General features: G+C 40.4%; 1 protein-coding gene and 1 long non-coding RNA gene across 3 annotated transcripts in view; one reads left to right on the plus strand and one right to left on the minus strand.

The window, feature by feature from the left end:
- Positions 1–19,075, plus strand: part of LOC306941607 — a 99,473-nt gene that overhangs the window by 62,431 nt on the left and 17,967 nt on the right. For both annotated transcript variants that reach the window (XR_013792190.1, XR_013792191.1), the window contains exon 2: positions 3,493–3,599. This is a non-coding gene — a long non-coding RNA (uncharacterized lncRNA). The remainder of the gene's footprint in view (positions 1–3,492; positions 3,600–19,075) is intronic.
- dtnbb (dystrobrevin, beta b) overlaps positions 1–19,075 on the minus strand; it is a gene marked incomplete at its 5' end in the record, with an annotated part of 39,011 nt that overhangs the window by 16,199 nt on the left and 3,737 nt on the right. Inside the window, 6 exons of the mRNA XM_079527149.1 lie at positions 9,408–9,532; positions 10,408–10,574; positions 10,849–10,954; positions 13,470–13,624; positions 15,583–15,668; positions 18,241–18,454. Of these exons, the coding sequence (XP_079383275.1) occupies positions 9,408–9,532; positions 10,408–10,574; positions 10,849–10,954; positions 13,470–13,624; positions 15,583–15,668; positions 18,241–18,454 (853 nt within the window). The remainder of the gene's footprint in view (positions 1–9,407; positions 9,533–10,407; positions 10,575–10,848; positions 10,955–13,469; positions 13,625–15,582; positions 15,669–18,240; positions 18,455–19,075) is intronic.

The following is a 19,075-nucleotide window of genomic DNA, read 5'->3' on the forward strand; positions in this document are numbered from 1 at the left end:
GTGACACATTCTACACCAGTTCATTCTAAATCCTACTTGAATAATTGACTTTTCCGATAACTTAGATCATTTAGATTTCCCCTTTTCTATTTAACGCCCTTAGCCAATTAAAACAAGCAAGAGGAACAACCACAGACAAGGAATCTAATTAAACTAGGAAGTATGTGGTAAAAGGAAAGGTGACATTGCAAAAGGTAATTTGTGAGAGTAAACAAAGCAATGGAGGTCCAGCTGGTGATAGTTTCTCTCGCTCTGGCACCCAGACCTGGACAACAGTACCTCATTAGCAGATCTAAATAATATCTGTCCGCACATATCAGGTGTTCCAAGACCCTACAATAGCACATCCCGGGGATGGAAAACAACCAGCACAATGACAATGCCATATTTCCGTGTGTGTGTGTGTGCGTGTGCGTGTGCGTGTGCGTGTGTGTGTGTGTGTGTGTGTGTGTGTGTGTGTGTGTGTGTGTGCGTGTGCGTGTGTGTGTGCGTGTGCGTGTGTACGCGCGTGCGCAACTTCTACCGCGATCTCTCCACCACTTCTTGCATTTCAAGCATTAATAAATTCAAATTTCATATATTGTATTTTTGAATGGATGGTAACACAAAGACAGCAAAGTATACATAGCACAGTGTTGTGTTCTTGCTGTGCTTATTTCTGCAATGAAGAATTGTGGCAACTATCAAACTATCAACTGTTCCTCCAGGTCGTATAGAATAGTGTCCAGCACGATGTAGGAAAAGCTGTATCCTCCTGGTGTTGTCAACAGTTGAACAGCACACACAATCCTTTCTGTACAGCGGCTGAATACTGATGTAGTAGTTATGTCTGCATGATTGTAATAATACAGCATAATTTGTGGGTCCCTAATTGCAAGTAATTTGTGCAGTTTCTTTTCATTTTTTCCTTTTTGCTATTTGTCAATAGGTTGAATTACTTACTGCATGAATTTTCAGCCAGTATGTTGTTCTCAAGAAAGGGCCAATTATGAATTGTATGTGACACATTTGCAATTCTTACAAGACTAGTCTAACACATTCAAAGAAAGCCATGGAATCCTTTTTTATGGTCCTTAATTCATGGGTTGTTCCGTTTCCAAACTAAATGGCACAGACATTAATTCTGCTAATCTGGTTAACTTTCTCACCACAAAATAAAATGGAGAAATAAGACATGGCAGCAGCTGAGGGTATCTCTGTGAGTACTCAAAACTGGAATATGCGGGTGAATATGCCATATAGGCAGACAGTGTACACAAACACCTACATATAACACACACTCTTCTAATCCAATTTCACTGAATTGTTTTCTTTCCATACTCTCCAGACAATACAGAACGCCAGCTTAATCTTTCCTTCTAGACACACAAGCATCAATAACACTCAAGCTTCTTCTGATTAAGGAAATGGGAGACCCAAGGAATCACTTACTTACAACTGCAAGGATGGAAGGCACCTGCCTGGCTGGTCAAATACATCCAACTACTGCTGCTGCTGTTGTCAGATGCCTTGCTGTGCCCTCAACTGGGCGGGCGAGCATCTCAATGTACTATACTGCTGCTGTCTCCAAGGAAACTCAGCAGTCACGTGCCTCTATGACGACACAGACTCTCTCTCTCTCTCTCTCTCTCTCTCTCTCTCTCTCTCTCTCTCTCGCCCTCCCTCTGTCTCTTTCTCTCTCTGTCTCTCTCTCTCTCTCTCTCTCTCTCTCGCTCTCTCTCTCTCTCGCTCTCTCTCTCTCTCTCTCTCTCTCTAGCTCTCTCTCAAGCTCTCTCTCATACCCAGTTCCGCTCTTCTCTCAGAATTCCCTGTCTCTCTCACACTCCCTCTCTCATGCACTGGCCACTGCTCTCTGTTCAATCACTATCTGTATCACATAAATGGACAATCACATGCATACATACCCACAATGAAGGAAAAGGCAAATATCAAGCCCAGGGGTTTTCCTGCAGTTTAATTTTGGTGCCCCCACAAAAAGGTTTTAACTGCCCCAAAGGAGAGTCACCAACACCAAAACAATACGAATTGACAATAAAATATGTGCCCAAGTAAGACAAGTTATTTTTGCCAATCAATAAATCAATCACCAGCCCTTTTGAATACAGCTATTTCACCCCCCTCTCCCTCAAACTCACTCCCATCTCCCTCCCTTCCAGTTTCTTCTTGTCTTTTTTTCATTTTGTTCATTGGGGTTTCATTTACAAAAGCAAAATAGATATAGGGCTATATCTTGCGCCACCCCTTAACCTTGATCCCTAAACTAATTTGCCATTTTTTACTATTTAAAAAAACCTTTTAAAATAGTTCAAATAGCCGATCTACAAGCTCACAATGTCTCGATGGAGATCGGCTAGTTGAACTATTTTAAAAAGTTTAAATAGTAAAAAATGGCAAATTAGATTAGGGATAAGGGTGGCGCATAAGGGTGGTTTATCAAATGTTATATATATATTTATCTTAAATAAGGCTCATTGCCTTTTAATGTTGCATAGTCACAACGTGTACAGATCATGATTACTGCCGGGCCTATTCTGAGCCAGGAAAAACCCTGCAGCCACGATATCCAAATAGCCTCTCTCTCTTATCTCTCCCTAGAGAATAATTGCCCTCCAAATAATTACATTTACATACTGTGACCCCAGACCCCTCTCAGCTGGCAAGTTACATAACAAGCATTTTACCTGTATCCTTTTTATGGAAAAAAAAAACTAAAATCAACACCAAAATAACTTGTGTGGAGCAGCGCGGGTGAAGTATGGATAACATCATTGTGTGTGTGTGTGTGTGTGTGTGTGTGTGTGTGTGTGTGTGTGTGTGTGTGTGTGTGTGTGTGTGTGTGTGTGTGTGTGTGTGTGTGTGTGTGTGTGTGTGTGTGTGTGTGTGTGTGTGTGTGTGTGTGTGTGTGTGTGTGTGTGTGTGTGTGTGTGTGTGTGTGTGTGTGTGTGTGTGAGAGAGAGAGTGTGCTAACATTTTGGATCAGTTTAAGTGCCTAAGTTCTATAAACCTTTCATAAATAACGAAAATATAGTACATTTCTTGAAGATTTTGAAAGATGTTGCCTATAATAATAAGCCTAAATAGTGACGCCAAGTTAGAAGTAGTTAAACAGTGATTCTGTTTAACTACAACTACAGCATCATGTCAGTGATGCTGTCAGTGATGCTGCTTTTGGCCAACAGAATGATGAAATGATGCCATTTCTGCTCTCCTTTCTCTTTGTGTGTGTGTGTGTGTGTGTGTGTGTGTGTGTGTGTGTGTGTGTGTGTGTGTGTGTGTGTGTGTGTGTGTGTGTGTGTGTGTGTGTGTGTGTGTGTGTGTGTGTGTGTGTGTGTGTGTGTGTGTGTGTGTGTGTGTGTGTGTGTGTGTGTGTGTGTGTGTGTGTGTGTGTGTGTGTGTCTCTCTCTCTTTTATTTCTTTCATTCTCTCTCTCTCTTCTGTTTCTTTCTCACACTTTCTCTCTCTGTGCTTCCATCTGCATCTTCTCCCTCCCAGACAGTCAAGATTTCCAGTCTCCACGGACAACAACACATCAGGATGTGACACAGGTCACAAAAGCGCCCGCGCACACCATCGGTCATCAATCCTGCTGGAGCCAAGAGGTACCTCAGAGGTCACACAGCAATAGATTGACATAACATTTAGGCACTCAAAGATCAGAGTCTGCAATGCGCTAAGCCTCGTGCTACCTGTGTGCCGTGAATGACAATGTTCCCCCATTCTCCTTGTACATCACCTTTAGCAGAAAGGAGGACTTAAGTCAGGGCTTTGATGGCTTTCTGTTCAGTTCATAACACTGTTCAGCCTCAGTCTATTTCTGACACTGCTCGATGCATGGTTGCATTTGATCATCGTCTCTTGGCTAAAAAATAATATGCCAACACAATCCAGCCTCCGCGTCCTATAGTAGCTTACTGGCAAAGGTCTGTTCTCTTTCTTCCCCAAGCTTGTCTGTCAATAACACCATAAAGACACACAAAAACATGGTCTATGCTAACAGGCAAATTACTTGCATGCATGTGCCATTGTGCTCCCATTTTAATGGCACTAATGGAATTTGCATTATTCGGGAGAATGAATAACTGTGTAAAACAGTGGAAACCATTAAGGAATATGGGATTTCTGGGGATTATGTGTTTTTTATAAAACTCAGTTAAAAATGCAGCACTGAACATTTGACACTGTACTGTATGTACAATATGCATTCCACATCAATGCAGTGTCGGATTTGGTACACATTTGTGAATAATGTCTCTGCTTGAAAGGTTTCAGCTGAAGCAATGCAGAGCAGAATTCTGTGAATTCTGTTAGTCATATCCTAGAGACACTAAACCTATATCTTCAGTCCCAGCCACAAATCCCCAAGAATCTCACAGACAGTTTTGAGATGACATCAAATTCACAGGTCAGCTTGCTGATAGCCTTTACTTTCAGATGCGAGTAAATATTTCAAAACATCAGAGTAGCTACATTTGTCTATGCGGGCACATGAATTTGGCCAGCTGGGAGTCTCATATCTGTTCGATTCAAGCAGGTAGTTTGATCAAACCCAATGTTCTACCTTGATTCTGCCATTGTCTCTCAGTGCACGCACACACACTTATGTGTACACTGTGTACACTAGCACACACGCACACACACACACACACACACACACACACACACACACACACACACACACACACACACACACACACACACACACACACACACACACACACACACACACACACACACACACACAGGCACACACACACACACACAGGCACACACACAAATGCTCACTCACAAAACATTTTACACACTACCTGGGCGATCTTGTTGATGGCTTTTTGTGCTAATTTGTTTAACATTTCTTATCAATGAATGAAACAAAAATATATACGGTGAATATATTAAAAATCCCTAATATATATATATATTAGGGATATCCCGATCCCGATAACACAATTTCTGTGTTAGCCGATACCGATACCGAATACTGATACCAGTGTTGTGATCTCGTGTTGTGTTTATAGCTATCTAGCTATATATCATGTTGTGTATTAGCAGACTCCTCACTCAAACATGCACTTGCAGTTTGGGCAACTCGAAAGCAAACTCCACATGCCCCAACATTTTATTTACCTGCCATAGTCTCAACCCCTTACCACTGAGTTGGATCGGTGGTTAGAATGGCATATTCACTGTTACTGATATGACCCAATATGACAAATAAGGGATACCGATACTTTTCCGATACCGATACAGTATCGGGACATATCTACTGTAATATATAAAATTGATTAAACCGATTAGTCTAATTAACCACTTAAGCCCTGTATTATACAATACTTCACTGTACAATGCTCGCATGCAAAAATGTCACTCTATTTTTTAAACATAATTGTTCGTAAATCGTAAGAGGCACAAGTTTGAAATAATTGTGATATTGATTTGAAGTCATATCGCCCAGCCCTTCTGCTGCAGTTAGGTTTTATGACACTACAGTACATTCTCTCTCCCTTTCTCTCTCTCTTTCTTTCTCTCTCTCTCTCTCTATGTAACACTAATAAAGGAGCTACACAGCTACACAGTAAAAGAGTGCAAATTTAACCAACTACATCTTATTTCACTCGGGAGCAAGCTTGAAGTCAGTCGGGCGAACGGTTCTTCAGATACATGAACTACAGACGGATGGACATACGTACAGATATGTTGTGCATTATAAGATACAATTGTACAATCTTACAAATGTGCTAAAGTTACAAATGGATAAATGAACACTGAGGATTTTACTGTGTGCGCTTAAATAAACATTTTAGGTTACTGTTCCAGTGAGAATTGGTCTAGAAACGACTTGTTCAAATTTAACAGCCAGTATAAATGTAACATTTATCCATTATACGTCTGCTGAATTCTGCAGTTAGCAGGAAGTATTCATTCAAATTCTAGCAAGTCAAACAGAACAGTTCATGTATAAATTAGATTACTTTTGATTAATATAACTAATAACTGTATTCACTGTATTATGGCCTTTTTAACAGTTGCGGTTTCCACATTTTATTCTATTGTTCTAATATCATATCATGCTTCTTCATCATATCCCAGACTAACTGAAATTCATGTTTGCATCCATGCTTAAAATGTATTGCCTGTTTTATGGATTAGCCTTTAAAAGTCATTTTGTGCTGTGATTTATTCAGATAGAATTAGTTAATGTGGGGGCATTAGACCTTGAATACAAGATTTAAACCAAAGAAATGGAAAAGGGCAGACGTAAAAATACATCCTCACTCATTATATTTCAAAATGTCATTAGGTTCACAAACACATTTAATCATACTATTCTTGATGACTTACAGTCATTAAATTACTTAGTTCCTGTATTCAACGAACACAGTGAGGTGACACGAACTGATGCAAACAAATATTCTCACAACACAACGCATTGTGAGCTTGTAGATCGCCTTTTCTCACTATATTTAAATGGGAATTAGTGCTTAATTTAGTACTTGAGTAAAGTACAGATACTCAAAACAGACAGGAGACAGGAGACTGAGGGGAGAGAGGCGGAAGGACGTTGCAACCCAGGTGGTGGATGCATTATTAGTCATCTGCGAGCATGCCCCAGAAATAAAGTTTTTCAGTGAACGCTTCCAGTTATTGTCTCCACCAGGCCGAAGGCATGGGGAGAGAGTATGTTTTGCACTTCGTCCGTCCGTCCGTGTGTCCGTGTGTGTGTCCGTCCTTCCGTCTGTGAACAGCTAATCTCCGGCACCGTTAACCCGGTCGATGCCAAATTTTGCACACACACTCCCTGGATGGAACGATGAAGGAACGATGAAGGAACGATGAACCTCTGCCCCAAAATTTCCAGAACAGCCTGTTATAGCGCCACCAGGAGGCCGCTTTGAGCAAAACAAGTTTTTGGACAGTACACCTACATATTTTGTCCAAACATCACGCAAATTGGTACACAGTCTCTAGAGCCATTCAACGAAACTGGTCTTTCAGATTTCTCAGACTCCATCCTGATTGGCTAAGATTGGCTTCCAAAGTTCGCAGGAGTGCTCAGTTTCAAACAAAATGCTGCAAATCATGAACACATCGTGTGATTTCCGTGAAATTGTGCACACACATCCCCACTAGGCCGAGGAAGAAATGCCACATGAACATTTTCAACTCAGCCTCATGGTGGCGCTATAACTGGCCGAAAAGTGTTTTTACCTCTAACTGCACGGATCTGTGGATAACTTTGTATGCCAACTCCCTAGAGGCCAAGGAAAAATCTTTGCCTGGAATCTTTCACATATGCTCTTTATATCGCCACCAGGAGGCCGACATATGTAAAACACATTTTCTAATATTACTCAGATTCTATCCAAATTTCACGCAAATCGGTACACATGCTCTCCATAGTCATGTGATCAAGACGGGTTTGTTTGATTTCTCATAATCCACCCTCATTGGCTACAATTGGCTTCTAAACTTTTCAGGAGTAGCCCGCTTTGTACCCGTTTTGTACAAATCGCCACAACTACTCAACGCAGCGTCCGATTGTGGTGAAACTGTGCATGCATATTCCCACTAGGCTTTGGAAGAAATGCCACTTGACAGTTTACAAATCAGCCTCATGGTGGCGCTACAACAGGCCAAGCCGTGTCTCACACACACACACACACACACACACACACACACACACACACACACACACACACACACACACACACACACACACACACACACACACACACACACACACACACACACACACACACACACACACACACAAAACATTTTGCCAAACATCACACACACACTCCTATCCTCCTGGTGGAGACCTGTGCCCAGAAGGGCTAGTTCTTTATTTGTTTGTCTTTTTAGCAAAAATATACATTTGAGGGATTATCTATGGATACATTGCTAGTTTTTATTGAAACAGTGGAGATTGCATCTGCTTTATCACGAGAGCCTTAAAACCTCAAATTAGAATCCCGTTTCAAAGCAAGTCTTTCTAAGAAATGGAATCAATGTGAAGGGTCTTTATACCATCAAATCCTGTACAAACGAAAAGCCCCGGCTGAATTCTCCCTGATTCTCCAGGAAAGTGCTTGATATTCTCATGGCCCTAGTTTGTGTAAACCAATGAACATGAAAAGGGCATGGATTACCGGTTTCTGTGGTTACCGAAGAGATGTGATCTTCAAATAGTTTTAGCTGCAAATTTTGTTTTTAATCAATATCAATCTACTTGCGTAATGCAATTTCATGCTACACAGCCTGTACCGCACAGGCTAATCCAATCGCCTGATCTCTTGCTGGCGGGAAACATTTGGGTTGACAGTTTATTTCCCGCGTTGTAATGAATTGTAAATTTATGTAAATGTTAACTTAATCTTAAATGCATAACTTTGGTTACAATGCAGAAGAAAATAAACATCTTTCTGTCTGAGCTCCTGGAACTTCTGTGAGAAGTGACTCGGGGATGTTGGATATTTATCATTTATATCATGATATTTATCATGATATTTATCAGGATATTTATCATGCCGTAAAACAGAAAATCACTCTGATGTATTTACGTCCTGTCTATTTTCCATGGTAGAGCGAGTTTCTCCTCCCTGATGCAACTGGCTATCAATTACTCACTGACACTTGCCATGCGCGGCACATAAAGAAAAATAGCCGACAGCTTAGATTTGTGGCCATGGCTTGAATATGGAGCATGATTATGTAATGAAACGTGCCATTAACAAATGCAGGCTTTACATTCAAATCTTCACGTCACAAGTACATTGTGACATTTCAAATGATGCTGTGAATACAATGAAGACCATATATCATAAATCCTTTTTTCATTTCAACATTAACACATTATGTTCCAGTGGGTGAGGCCATATCTTCAGACCTACACAGTGATAAGAAAGATATGAAGCAACCTTAGCAATGTGGACAACCGCAGATCTATCTCGATGGTGGAATTGATTATGGAAATCCTCCTATTTCTCAGCTGAAATGTAAATGAAACTGAAGGCTTAAGACAGCATTGGAATATAATGCATTTTCTATAATGACTTCCAGGAGCCTTCAAAGGCAGAGCGCAGAGATTTATACCATCCCTCTAGTTTCATTGCCAACAGACTAATGGGGAGGGCTGTGCTGCTCTCTGCAGCTCCACACAAACTCAGATAACATATCAGCCTCTTCACATTATCAAATAATCAGGGGCTTGATATCTTTGAATGATGTCAGCCAATACTTGATTTTATGAAGGCAAGATGGAAAGATGGAGGTGGGTTAACATGGCAAGAATAGACCATACATCACCGGTATACTGGACCTTGCCATGCTGTTAATCAATATATCGGTTAGACTTCTGTCATTAATTGCACAAAGACTGTGACAAACGTCTTCAGAACAGCACTTACACTGTGTGGGTAAGCTCCTGTGGTCTTTCAGCCTGCTCTGGGAACAGTGGATGAGGTGACTCTCCGATGGGGACGCAGCCTAGAGATTTACTGATTGCATGGCTCAGCTTTTTGGCCGGAGACTTCTGTGAGAAGGGCAGAGCAGACGTTATATCTGTTATCTGATATCTGCTGCCATCAGCTTGTTCATTTATAATGCAGTACAGTGGCTTATGATTGTATTTAACCTAATTTAGGTGTAGCTTGCATAACTAGAGCTAGAAATGACACACTTAATGCTATACTATGTCAACAGTGGCTTATTGATTACATGTAATTTCACATGTAATTTTAGTAGTTTCTTTCTGCAGCACAATAAATGCATACATTGTCAGTAGTCATAGTCTTGGTCTTAAACAAGCCCCATGTTAGTGTCACGCTCTAGCCTAGCCACTGAGCTGATTTCAACATCCTTTTCCTACTTTCTATGCTCTATGACATTTCCTTCTGGTCCCGAGGCCTCTTGAACAATCCTTCTTATCTGTAGAACACTCAGTGGGTTGGGAATTGGATTTGGGAAGCAGCGCACATATCTTCCCTTGTTTCAATTTACAACGCAATGATTGAGCATTGGGGAAACGAAGCAACAGTGAGAATCCAATCAATACAATGTTATTGGCTAAACTGAGTGAAACCCCTATGAAATCCCCTTCTGAATCGCTTTGAAGGCATGAGCAATGTGGCGAGCAGGCTGGGCGCTTTGTGGTACAGATGGATGACCACGACTTAAGGGCCGTTCACACTGAGCCCTATAACTAAAAATATAGTTTTAAAAATCAAGTCAAGTGGATGGCAGAATTCACACCAACTATGAAAAAAATGCAATGGAGAACAATATAGTTTTAGTTATTGTTATAGTTATAGTGCTCAGTGTGAACGGCCCTTTATAGTAAATATCTTTTGGATAGAGGACCAAAAAAACACGTTGTAGTATTTGAGAGAAATCCAGGATCTGCCTTACCCAGGACGAATGTTCTTTCATCTGGTGCTGGTTGCTATGGGGACCATTGGCATGGCCACGCCAGAAGCAGCTCTGGCAGAGTTGGTAACCATGGCACTGTTGGCAACGGTACCGAAAGCCCATCATGCTTTCACTTCGGCAATATGAACACTCCACTGGATGGAAGACTGGGTGGTGAAGAAAGTACAGGGGGAATAAATGAACAGGCTAAAGACAAAATGCTTTTAAATGCCATTTGAAAGGACAAAAAAATTATTGACAGACAATTTTTTTTAAATAACTTTTCAAAGGGTAAAGGATTTAAAAAAAAGAAAAGAAAAAGTTTAAACGGATAATACTTTCCCACTATGGCCCTGTATAATGTAAGAGAACTCTCAAGTAATTATCCCTCCAACAAATGTTGGAAATGCTAGACCTGCATGTTACAAAAGCCACACGTACCATTTTCAACATTAGCGAGTCGGTGCATGAGAGGTAGCCACACTAGACACTGTGGGGGAGGATCTGCCATCAACACATCCAAAAACGTGTTCAGCAAGATCTTCTTCTAGATTTGAATAGACACATGCGTTCAGTGAAAAGCATCCAATAATAGCAAGAGAAAAAATAAATAAAGATCTGTAGCAAGACCTGATAAAAAATTGCAGTAAAAGATTCAGAGTTCATTTTGATATGAGCTGTCATCAGGGTTCGATATGTAAAAAAGAACCGAGCATTTTCTTAATCAATATATACATAGTCACATCGTGACGTGTTGTGAGCTTGTAGATCTGATATTTTTGCTATTTTAGAAATTCATCAGGACTCAAACCCGCAACACGCTGTCAGGCTAGTGTCCGGACCGCTGGCCTATAGCATTCCAGGCACTTTGTCTCAATGTATGTAATGTGGATGTCACGCTTTTCTTTAGCTTGATATGAACACCTTTATCTTGTGGCCAAATGCAGAGGAAAACATAACATCGAAACATTGTTCTCGACAGTTATGTGCATAAAGCATTTAATAGTCCAATCCACTGTGTTGCTGTCCGTGGTGCTGTAATTGCCAACTTGCAGTATCTCTCTCTTTCTCTCTCTCATTCTGTGTTTCTGTTTCCAACGTTTTTGGGTCCCAATGGAAATGTTACAGGATTAACTACATGGTAATATTACGGGATTATGCAGGACTAAATGACTACATTAGTGTTGCAGGTGGTCAGAAATGTTACAATTATGGGTACAGGTGGGAATGGTCAGAAATCCAGCAGGAACAGGACTAAATTTTTTTTAACCAACACATACCACTTAACATCACCTTTTAATGTGGTTAAGTAATGAGCCATAGTGGCTCTTTACTTTAATTCAATTGTGATATCATATTATCAAACATACCAGTCTACATTGACGCTTGCTTTTAATTCATTGTTATAGAGCGTCGCAGTCCCGCCCCCTTTCATGACGACGCCAGGCCCAGGAAATAGTTCCCAATGCATTTTCCCCATAGACATTTCAAAAAGTATCTATTTAAAGACGGTTACGCCGCGGACAAAGCCAACTCGAGTTGTGACAACTCATGACAACAAACACAATATTTTGGACCAAACAAATAATTACAAAGAAGAAAAACAACAAAGTGTTGTAACCTGCCGTTTTTTTCTTCTTTCTAATTATTTGTGTTTTGTTGTCATGATTTGTCATGACAAGAGTTGGCTTTGTACGAGGCTTAAAAGGTCTTTAAATAAATACTTTTTGAAATGTCTATGAGGAAAATGAACGGAGAATCATTTCCTAGGGGGCGGGACTGCGACGCTCTATTAGAATGCCCGGGGAGGGGAGGATACAAAAGTAGAGGTGTGGATTTCGCCCCCATACCTTCAAGCAAATCCAACCCTTTAGGTGAGTCAATTTAGGAAGAAAATATCCCTTAACCCCAAAAAAATTGATACACAAGGTTTTTCAATGGATTCTGGTAGTATTGGGCATGCTAAATAACATACTAAAAGTCTACCAAAATCTACTCTCCAGAAAGCCGTCATTTTCAAGATTGCGTCCCAGACAGAGTTTAAAATGGCCATATATCAAATGGGAAAACATTTTCAAAGTATTTTTCAACTTATTCTAGTACCTCTGGACATGCTTAAGAACATACTACAAATTTAGGAAAATATACCTTTGGGAAAGGCGTCATTTCCAAGATGACGTTAAAAATGGCAGGCTTATAAAGCTTATAAACAGCTATACTGTATATCTCAATTGAAAAGAAATATACAAAAGGTTTTTCACTTGATTCTTGTACCTGTAGACATGCTTATGAACATACAAAAGATTTAGGAAAATACACCTTCCAGAAAGACTTCATTTTCAAGATGCCGTTCAAAATGGAAGCTGGCACCGCTATACTGTATATCTCAATAGAAAAAATTGATACAAAAGATTTTTCACTTGATTCTGGTAGTATTGGCCATGCTAAATAACATACTAAAAGTCTACCAAAATCTACCTTCAGGAAAGGCTTCATTTTCAAGATGACGTCCAACATGGCAGCCGTGGCAGCCAGCCAAGCTTAAATTGGCTACACTGTATATCTCAATAGAATATATTTATATTAATGATTTGTCACTTGATTCTGGTACCTGTGGACATGCTTATGAACATAACAAAAATCTAGGAAAATATACCTTTGGGAAAGGCTTCATTTTCAAGATGGTGTCCAAAACGGCGTCCGGGAGCTTAAAATTGCTATATCTCAATCCATCTTGGAAATTACGCCTTTCCCAAAGGTATATTTTCCTAACTTTTTAGTATGTTCTTAAGCATGTCCAGAGGTACTAGAATAAGTTGAAAAATACTTTGAAAATGTTTTCCCATTTGATATATGGCCATTTTAAACTCTGTCTGGGACGCAATCTTGAAAATGACGGCTTTCTGGAGAGTAGATTTTGGTAGACTTTTAGTATGTTATTTAGCATGCCCAATACTACCAGAATTGAAAAACCTTGTGTATCAATTTTGTTGGGGTTAAACCTTATATTGATTCACCTACTTGGTCATTTAAATGGTAGGCCTCTCATTTCTGCCTCTTACCTGCTGAGGGAAACATGTGCGTACTGAGTGCTCGGTGTAGCCAAACGAAGGTCCCTCAAACACAGCAGTAGGCAGCTTCAACACCTCGCGAAGGAACTGGTCAAACTTGGCAAAGACCATCACTCCACTCGAGTCAGAGATCTGTGAGAAAACATCTGAGAGAAAGAAAGATTGACATGATTTTGTATTCATTTAGAGACTATCTGGCGCCTCTGCCTGATTCTTAACCATCCAAGCATTATTTTCTACTTCATTGTACAACAGTCTGGTTTAGAAGCCAGACAGAAATGACATGGACCGGTTATATCAGAGAGTGGTTATTTAGGCTCAAACCATTAGAAATACGTTTGAGGGACATAAACAATATGATAATAAATAGGTGGTTAAGAATTAGAAAAAGGAACTAGAAAAAGTGCTCCCCGGAGCACATGGGTATAAGGTATAGTTATTGTGGGCCAGCAATGTTTGGAATTCACCACCAGGATGGAATATGAAAAATAATAATGTGTACTGATTTTCATGATGTTTGGACAACATTTGTAGGGGTAATATAAAAAAATGTATTGCAAAAATCGGCCTCCTGGTGGCGCTATAACAGGACAATGTGAAAAGGGCGGCTTTTCTTCCTCGGCCTAATGGGAATGTGCGTGCAACTGCAAACTCTCAAAGAAATCGCACGCTGCGTTCATGATTTGAGGCATTTAGTTCAAAATGGTCCAATCCCGCAAACTTTGGAAGCCAATTGCCAATCAGTCTTGATCATATGACTATAGAGATACCGGGTGCGTTCGGAAATGCGCACCGGGAGTGCACTCACCTATTAGTTTGCATTGCACAGTACGCTCAGTGCGCTATTTCCGAACGTGCCCACCATGTACCGATTTGTGTGATGTTTGGTCAAAATCTGTAGGACTAATATAAAGAAATGCAAAAACTGGCCTCCTGGTGGCACTATAACAGGCCAATCTGAAGAATTTGGTGCAGATGTACTGCTGTGGCATCCACCGCCTTTCAGCTTGGCGGAGACAATAACCCACATAGGACCAAAGTTTTGACGAATCCTTTCATCAGTCTCATGAAGATAACCTGACTCAGATTGTGGCAGTATTGGGGTGCGTTCGGAAATGCGCACCGGGAATGTGGTCAGTTTGTTGAGTGTGGTGGGCGGTGACGTCACAGAGTGCGTTCAGTGTGCTTTATTTACGAACGACCACAGCTGTGACGCATTCACACTGGACAACCCCAGCTTCAGGGTAGGGTCGCTCAGTGCGGGCACTCGGCACACCCGGTGCGCAGCGCACTGGATTTTCGAACGACAACGCACCGAGTGCACTGAATAAACGAACGACAAGAGAGCACCCCAGTGCGTTCAGGGCGCATTTCCGAACGCACCCTTAAGTTCACAAGTTCCCGAACTCACTGCTGCCGCTATCTGGCGGAGTCAGGTTATCAAGAAGCAGTACGGTCATGAGTACCACAGACGAATAACAGTCTAAGTCCACACTATTGATCCATAATATATAAATGATAGATAAGGGTTCAGGACAACGAGGCCTTTTCGTGGAGGTGTCAGTCTGAAATTTGGACTTAGACTGTTTTTCGTCTGTGGTACTCACTGGTCTGTTTGCAAATTAAATGTTTTTGTTTTGTTTTGGAATTAGATCCATGCTCCATTGCCTTTCTCCTGGTTAATCCAACAGTATGTGAATTTGCTCAGTGTCAGTGCAAGAGACTTCTTTGATAATATATATAAAAAGTCTAATCTGATTGAGATGTTACTAATTACTAATTAAATCAGCTAGCCTATTTATTTTCAGGCCCCATTCTTTTATGAGAATAACACTGTGCAATTTCTGTAGAACTTAAAACAATTCAGAGCAAGTTCAAGCAATTAAAACATATGTGTCCCAACAGTGCCCCTGTGTGCATCGTTTGAATAACTACACCTAGTGACAATTTGGGTCTGTGAAAAAATAGTAGATAAAACACCAGCAACTAGGGTGTCCAGATAAGGGGGACATCTGGTCACCCTACCAGCAACCCAGGAAAACTATATTCAGGTTAAATACAGTTGACTCTGAAGCATTGTCTATCAAGTGGTTAAAAAACTTACAGCGTAGTTTGTCCACAATTTTCCCTCCACACATAGTTGCCAACATGGATTTCATAGAGAACACAGTAAGCTTCCCATGGCCTTCACTGTAAAACATAAAGAACAAATAAACCTCATTACAAGTGCACACACCTTGCTTTTGAACCAACCCACTACTTAAGAAGTGAGCTTGCAATAAGCTCATGAAAGCATCTAATTAGTTTTCAGTCATAAGGACTTTTAAGAGATAGCTACTGTTTAACCTGGTAGTCCCACAGAGATTAATTTGTAGCTCTGGTTTAGAAATGTATATCTTTGCAAATACAGAAGTTGGATGAAAAACATGTTAAAATAACATGCTGTATATAAGAATATTTAAAATGTGTAAATTACAAACTGTAACAGCCAAATGGTCAAAATGTAGGCTACTAGTCGAGTGATGCCATTAGTTCAACAACAGTCTGACGGAATTGCAGAATTGTATCAAGTCTAGATGCTCATTCACGTCTAAATCAGTTTGTAATGAGCAGAGGGAACAGACTAGAGGTACATGAACCGTATTTTCTTTTATTCTGTTTGGACCTCAGGGACAGAGAGCAAAAACAACTTCTGACATCATTTGCAGTATTTTCCACGTTCCCGTATTATTTCTAAAGGATATAAGAGCAAAAAAACACCATAAAAGAAAGAAGACATGTAAGCAGTATTATGGTACAATAAATTAAATATAGCACACAAATAAATCACAAAAAAATCTACGTGAGCTTGTAGATCTGCATTTCTTTTGCATAAGTCACCAGCCCGTAATATAGTATAAATCAGGTTTTGGGCACTGGGAAAGAGGCACTTAGAAACATAGGTGATAGAGTCTTTGGGCAGTTTTTCTCAGTTGTCCAAGGAAGTATGGTGCTAGTCCATTCCCCTCAGATCAATCAAGTACTCAAGTAACCTACTGTCTACTGAGTAACCAGGCTCACCCCAAAACGCGTTCGCCCCCATTTTTTCCCCACAGACCGCACACTAGAGCGGTTCTTGTGTTCTTGTATTTGTTTTACTGAGGATGAGATTAGAAATAAGTTTAGGGTTAGGCACCGTTACTTAAACCTGTACAGCAGTGGTTCTCAACCTTTTTGGTTCCACAGCTACTGTAAATATTGTGAAAATCGCAGATCTACAAAACGCAAGGCTTTTTGAGCTTGTAACATGCTGCTAATGTAATTGTTTTAATTGCTAATTAAAACAAATTGCCTCTTTTTATATTATTTATATTACTATTTGGCCAATGTTAGTTTGATTACTTTTTATGCAGTACGTGGTCTTTTTCTTTGCCTTTCTCTTTTTTTAATAAGGTATTAAGAAGTTATGAAAAGTCCTTAAATTGTCAATTGTCAAGTCATCTGGGGACCTCCCCCCCAACAAACAAAAAAAACGTGTGGGGACCCTGGGGGTCCTGACCCACAAGTTGAGAACCAGTGCTTTCAATCTACTGTCATGCACTAACTACACTCTTGCACTTATGAGATGCCACTGTCCCGGCACTACGCATACAGCATGCTCTGTACTATTAAGATTTGATCTCTCTGCATCAATGCAGAGAGATCAAATGCCTACCAGACATGTTCCTGTACATTTAATGCACTTGTGATGTTCGTTATAACATTGGCTACATTGTTATTCATTAGACAACAGATAGGTAAATAGACTGTGGTGTTGTTCTGCTTTAGGGGTGCAACAGTTAATTGAATGTATCGATTTAATCAATTCGAAAATAATAAAAAATATGGTAATAATTATCGGTACATCTATTTTAGAAAACAGCAAGGCTAGCTGATCTACAAGCTCACAGTAGCAACATATTGTGTAGCCTGGCCCAGCCTTAGAGTATATATTAATAGAGACGGCACTGGATTTCTCCTCCCATCCACTTGCATTAAGTTGCTCAAAAGCGCATGAGGCGATTTCACTCCTCCTTCCGGGTAGGAACAGAGTGCATTCTGGGATTGATTGGGCCAAACACATGAACGCGCTGGCCGTTGACTATCATTGCACGTGTTCAGCGGTCACGTGTCATCATGAACGTGCGCAATGATAGTCAACGGACCAGCGCGTTCATGTGTTTGGCCCAGCGCTGCAATACCAAATTCGGCCACTATGTCCATTTCGCCTCAGAGTTTCCTCCGGGTGCCGTCTCTATTAATATATACTCTAAGGGCCCAGCCTGTGTGGTTTCTGGTCTAGAGGGGCGGGTGCCGGTCGAAAACAGGCAGTGGATCATATTGGTTCACCGATCTGAGCACCCCCCCCCCTCCCCTCCCCTCCCTTCCCCGGTAGAAAACAGCAGAGAACACTGACTTCACCAAATGTGGAGCGATATGCCTCTGCACTGTTATTGTTAGCGAAATACCATATGCCATATTTTCCAATGGGTTTCCCCAGGCTTTTCGTTTCGAAAAGCCTTTTCGAAACGAAAAGCCTTTTCGAAACGAAAAGCCTTTTCGAAACGAAAAGCCTGGGTATGGAGGCTACATTGTGAACTTGTAGATTGGCCATTTTTATCAGTTTAACTGATTATAAAAAATCAATCAAATGTTTTCACGTTGAATGGTTGATGTAAAATCTATGCATAAAAACATGCTTCTCGATTGCAGCCCTATTCTGCGTTGACCATAGTGGACACACCTGTCATAGGTGGCCACCATGAAGTTGAGCAGAAGGCCAATGGACTGCTCCACATTGATCTGGTGGGTGGTGGGAAGCCGCTTGTTGAGCTGATAGTAGATGGAAGACAGGATGGTTTCCAACCGGGAGACATTGATCTCAGCATTGTGGTCCAACGTGTTGAGCCCGCTGTCGCGGAAGGCTTCGATCATATTCCACACGTCCACCAGATGAACTGGAGGGAGAGAGAGAGATGGCGAGATAGCGAGAGAGACTTCAAATGAGCACAAGAGTAGTTAGCAGTGATGGAAAAAGTACTCACATTTGTTTTTACTTTTTACTTAAGTAAAAGTATCAATACTGCAATGTACAAATACTCTGTTAGAAGTAAAAGTCTGGTTACTTAATTAAAGGTACAAAAGGGTTGCTATCAAAATATACTTAAATTACAAAAGTAAAAGATTATTATGCAGAATGTCCCATTTCACAAGTTTTCAAATGTATAGAAAGTATACAAATCTTTTGAAAATAGCATATCTAGAGCTCACAATATATATATATATTACCGTATAATTGTATAAGGCTCAATGTATTTTTTTGTAATAATGATCTAAATCCATGCAAAGTATCTAGGAACTTAAGTTTTCAAGTAAGAAGTAGAAGTTGGCAAAATTGGAAATACTCAAGTAAAGTACAGTACTTGAGTAAAATGTTGTAATTCGTAATTTTGTAAGTTGTATTCCTGAAGACATTTCTATTCTTCATTTAATTATGATCACCTAAAGAGCTCAATGCCTGTGTGCAAATTTCTCCAGCAACTGAGGAGAACTGAGGTTTACTTATTTATTTGTAGGAT

This window comes from Electrona antarctica (genome assembly GCF_951216825.1).
Source record: "Electrona antarctica genome assembly, chromosome: 18".
Taxonomy (NCBI): Eukaryota; Metazoa; Chordata; class Actinopteri; order Myctophiformes; family Myctophidae; genus Electrona; species Electrona antarctica.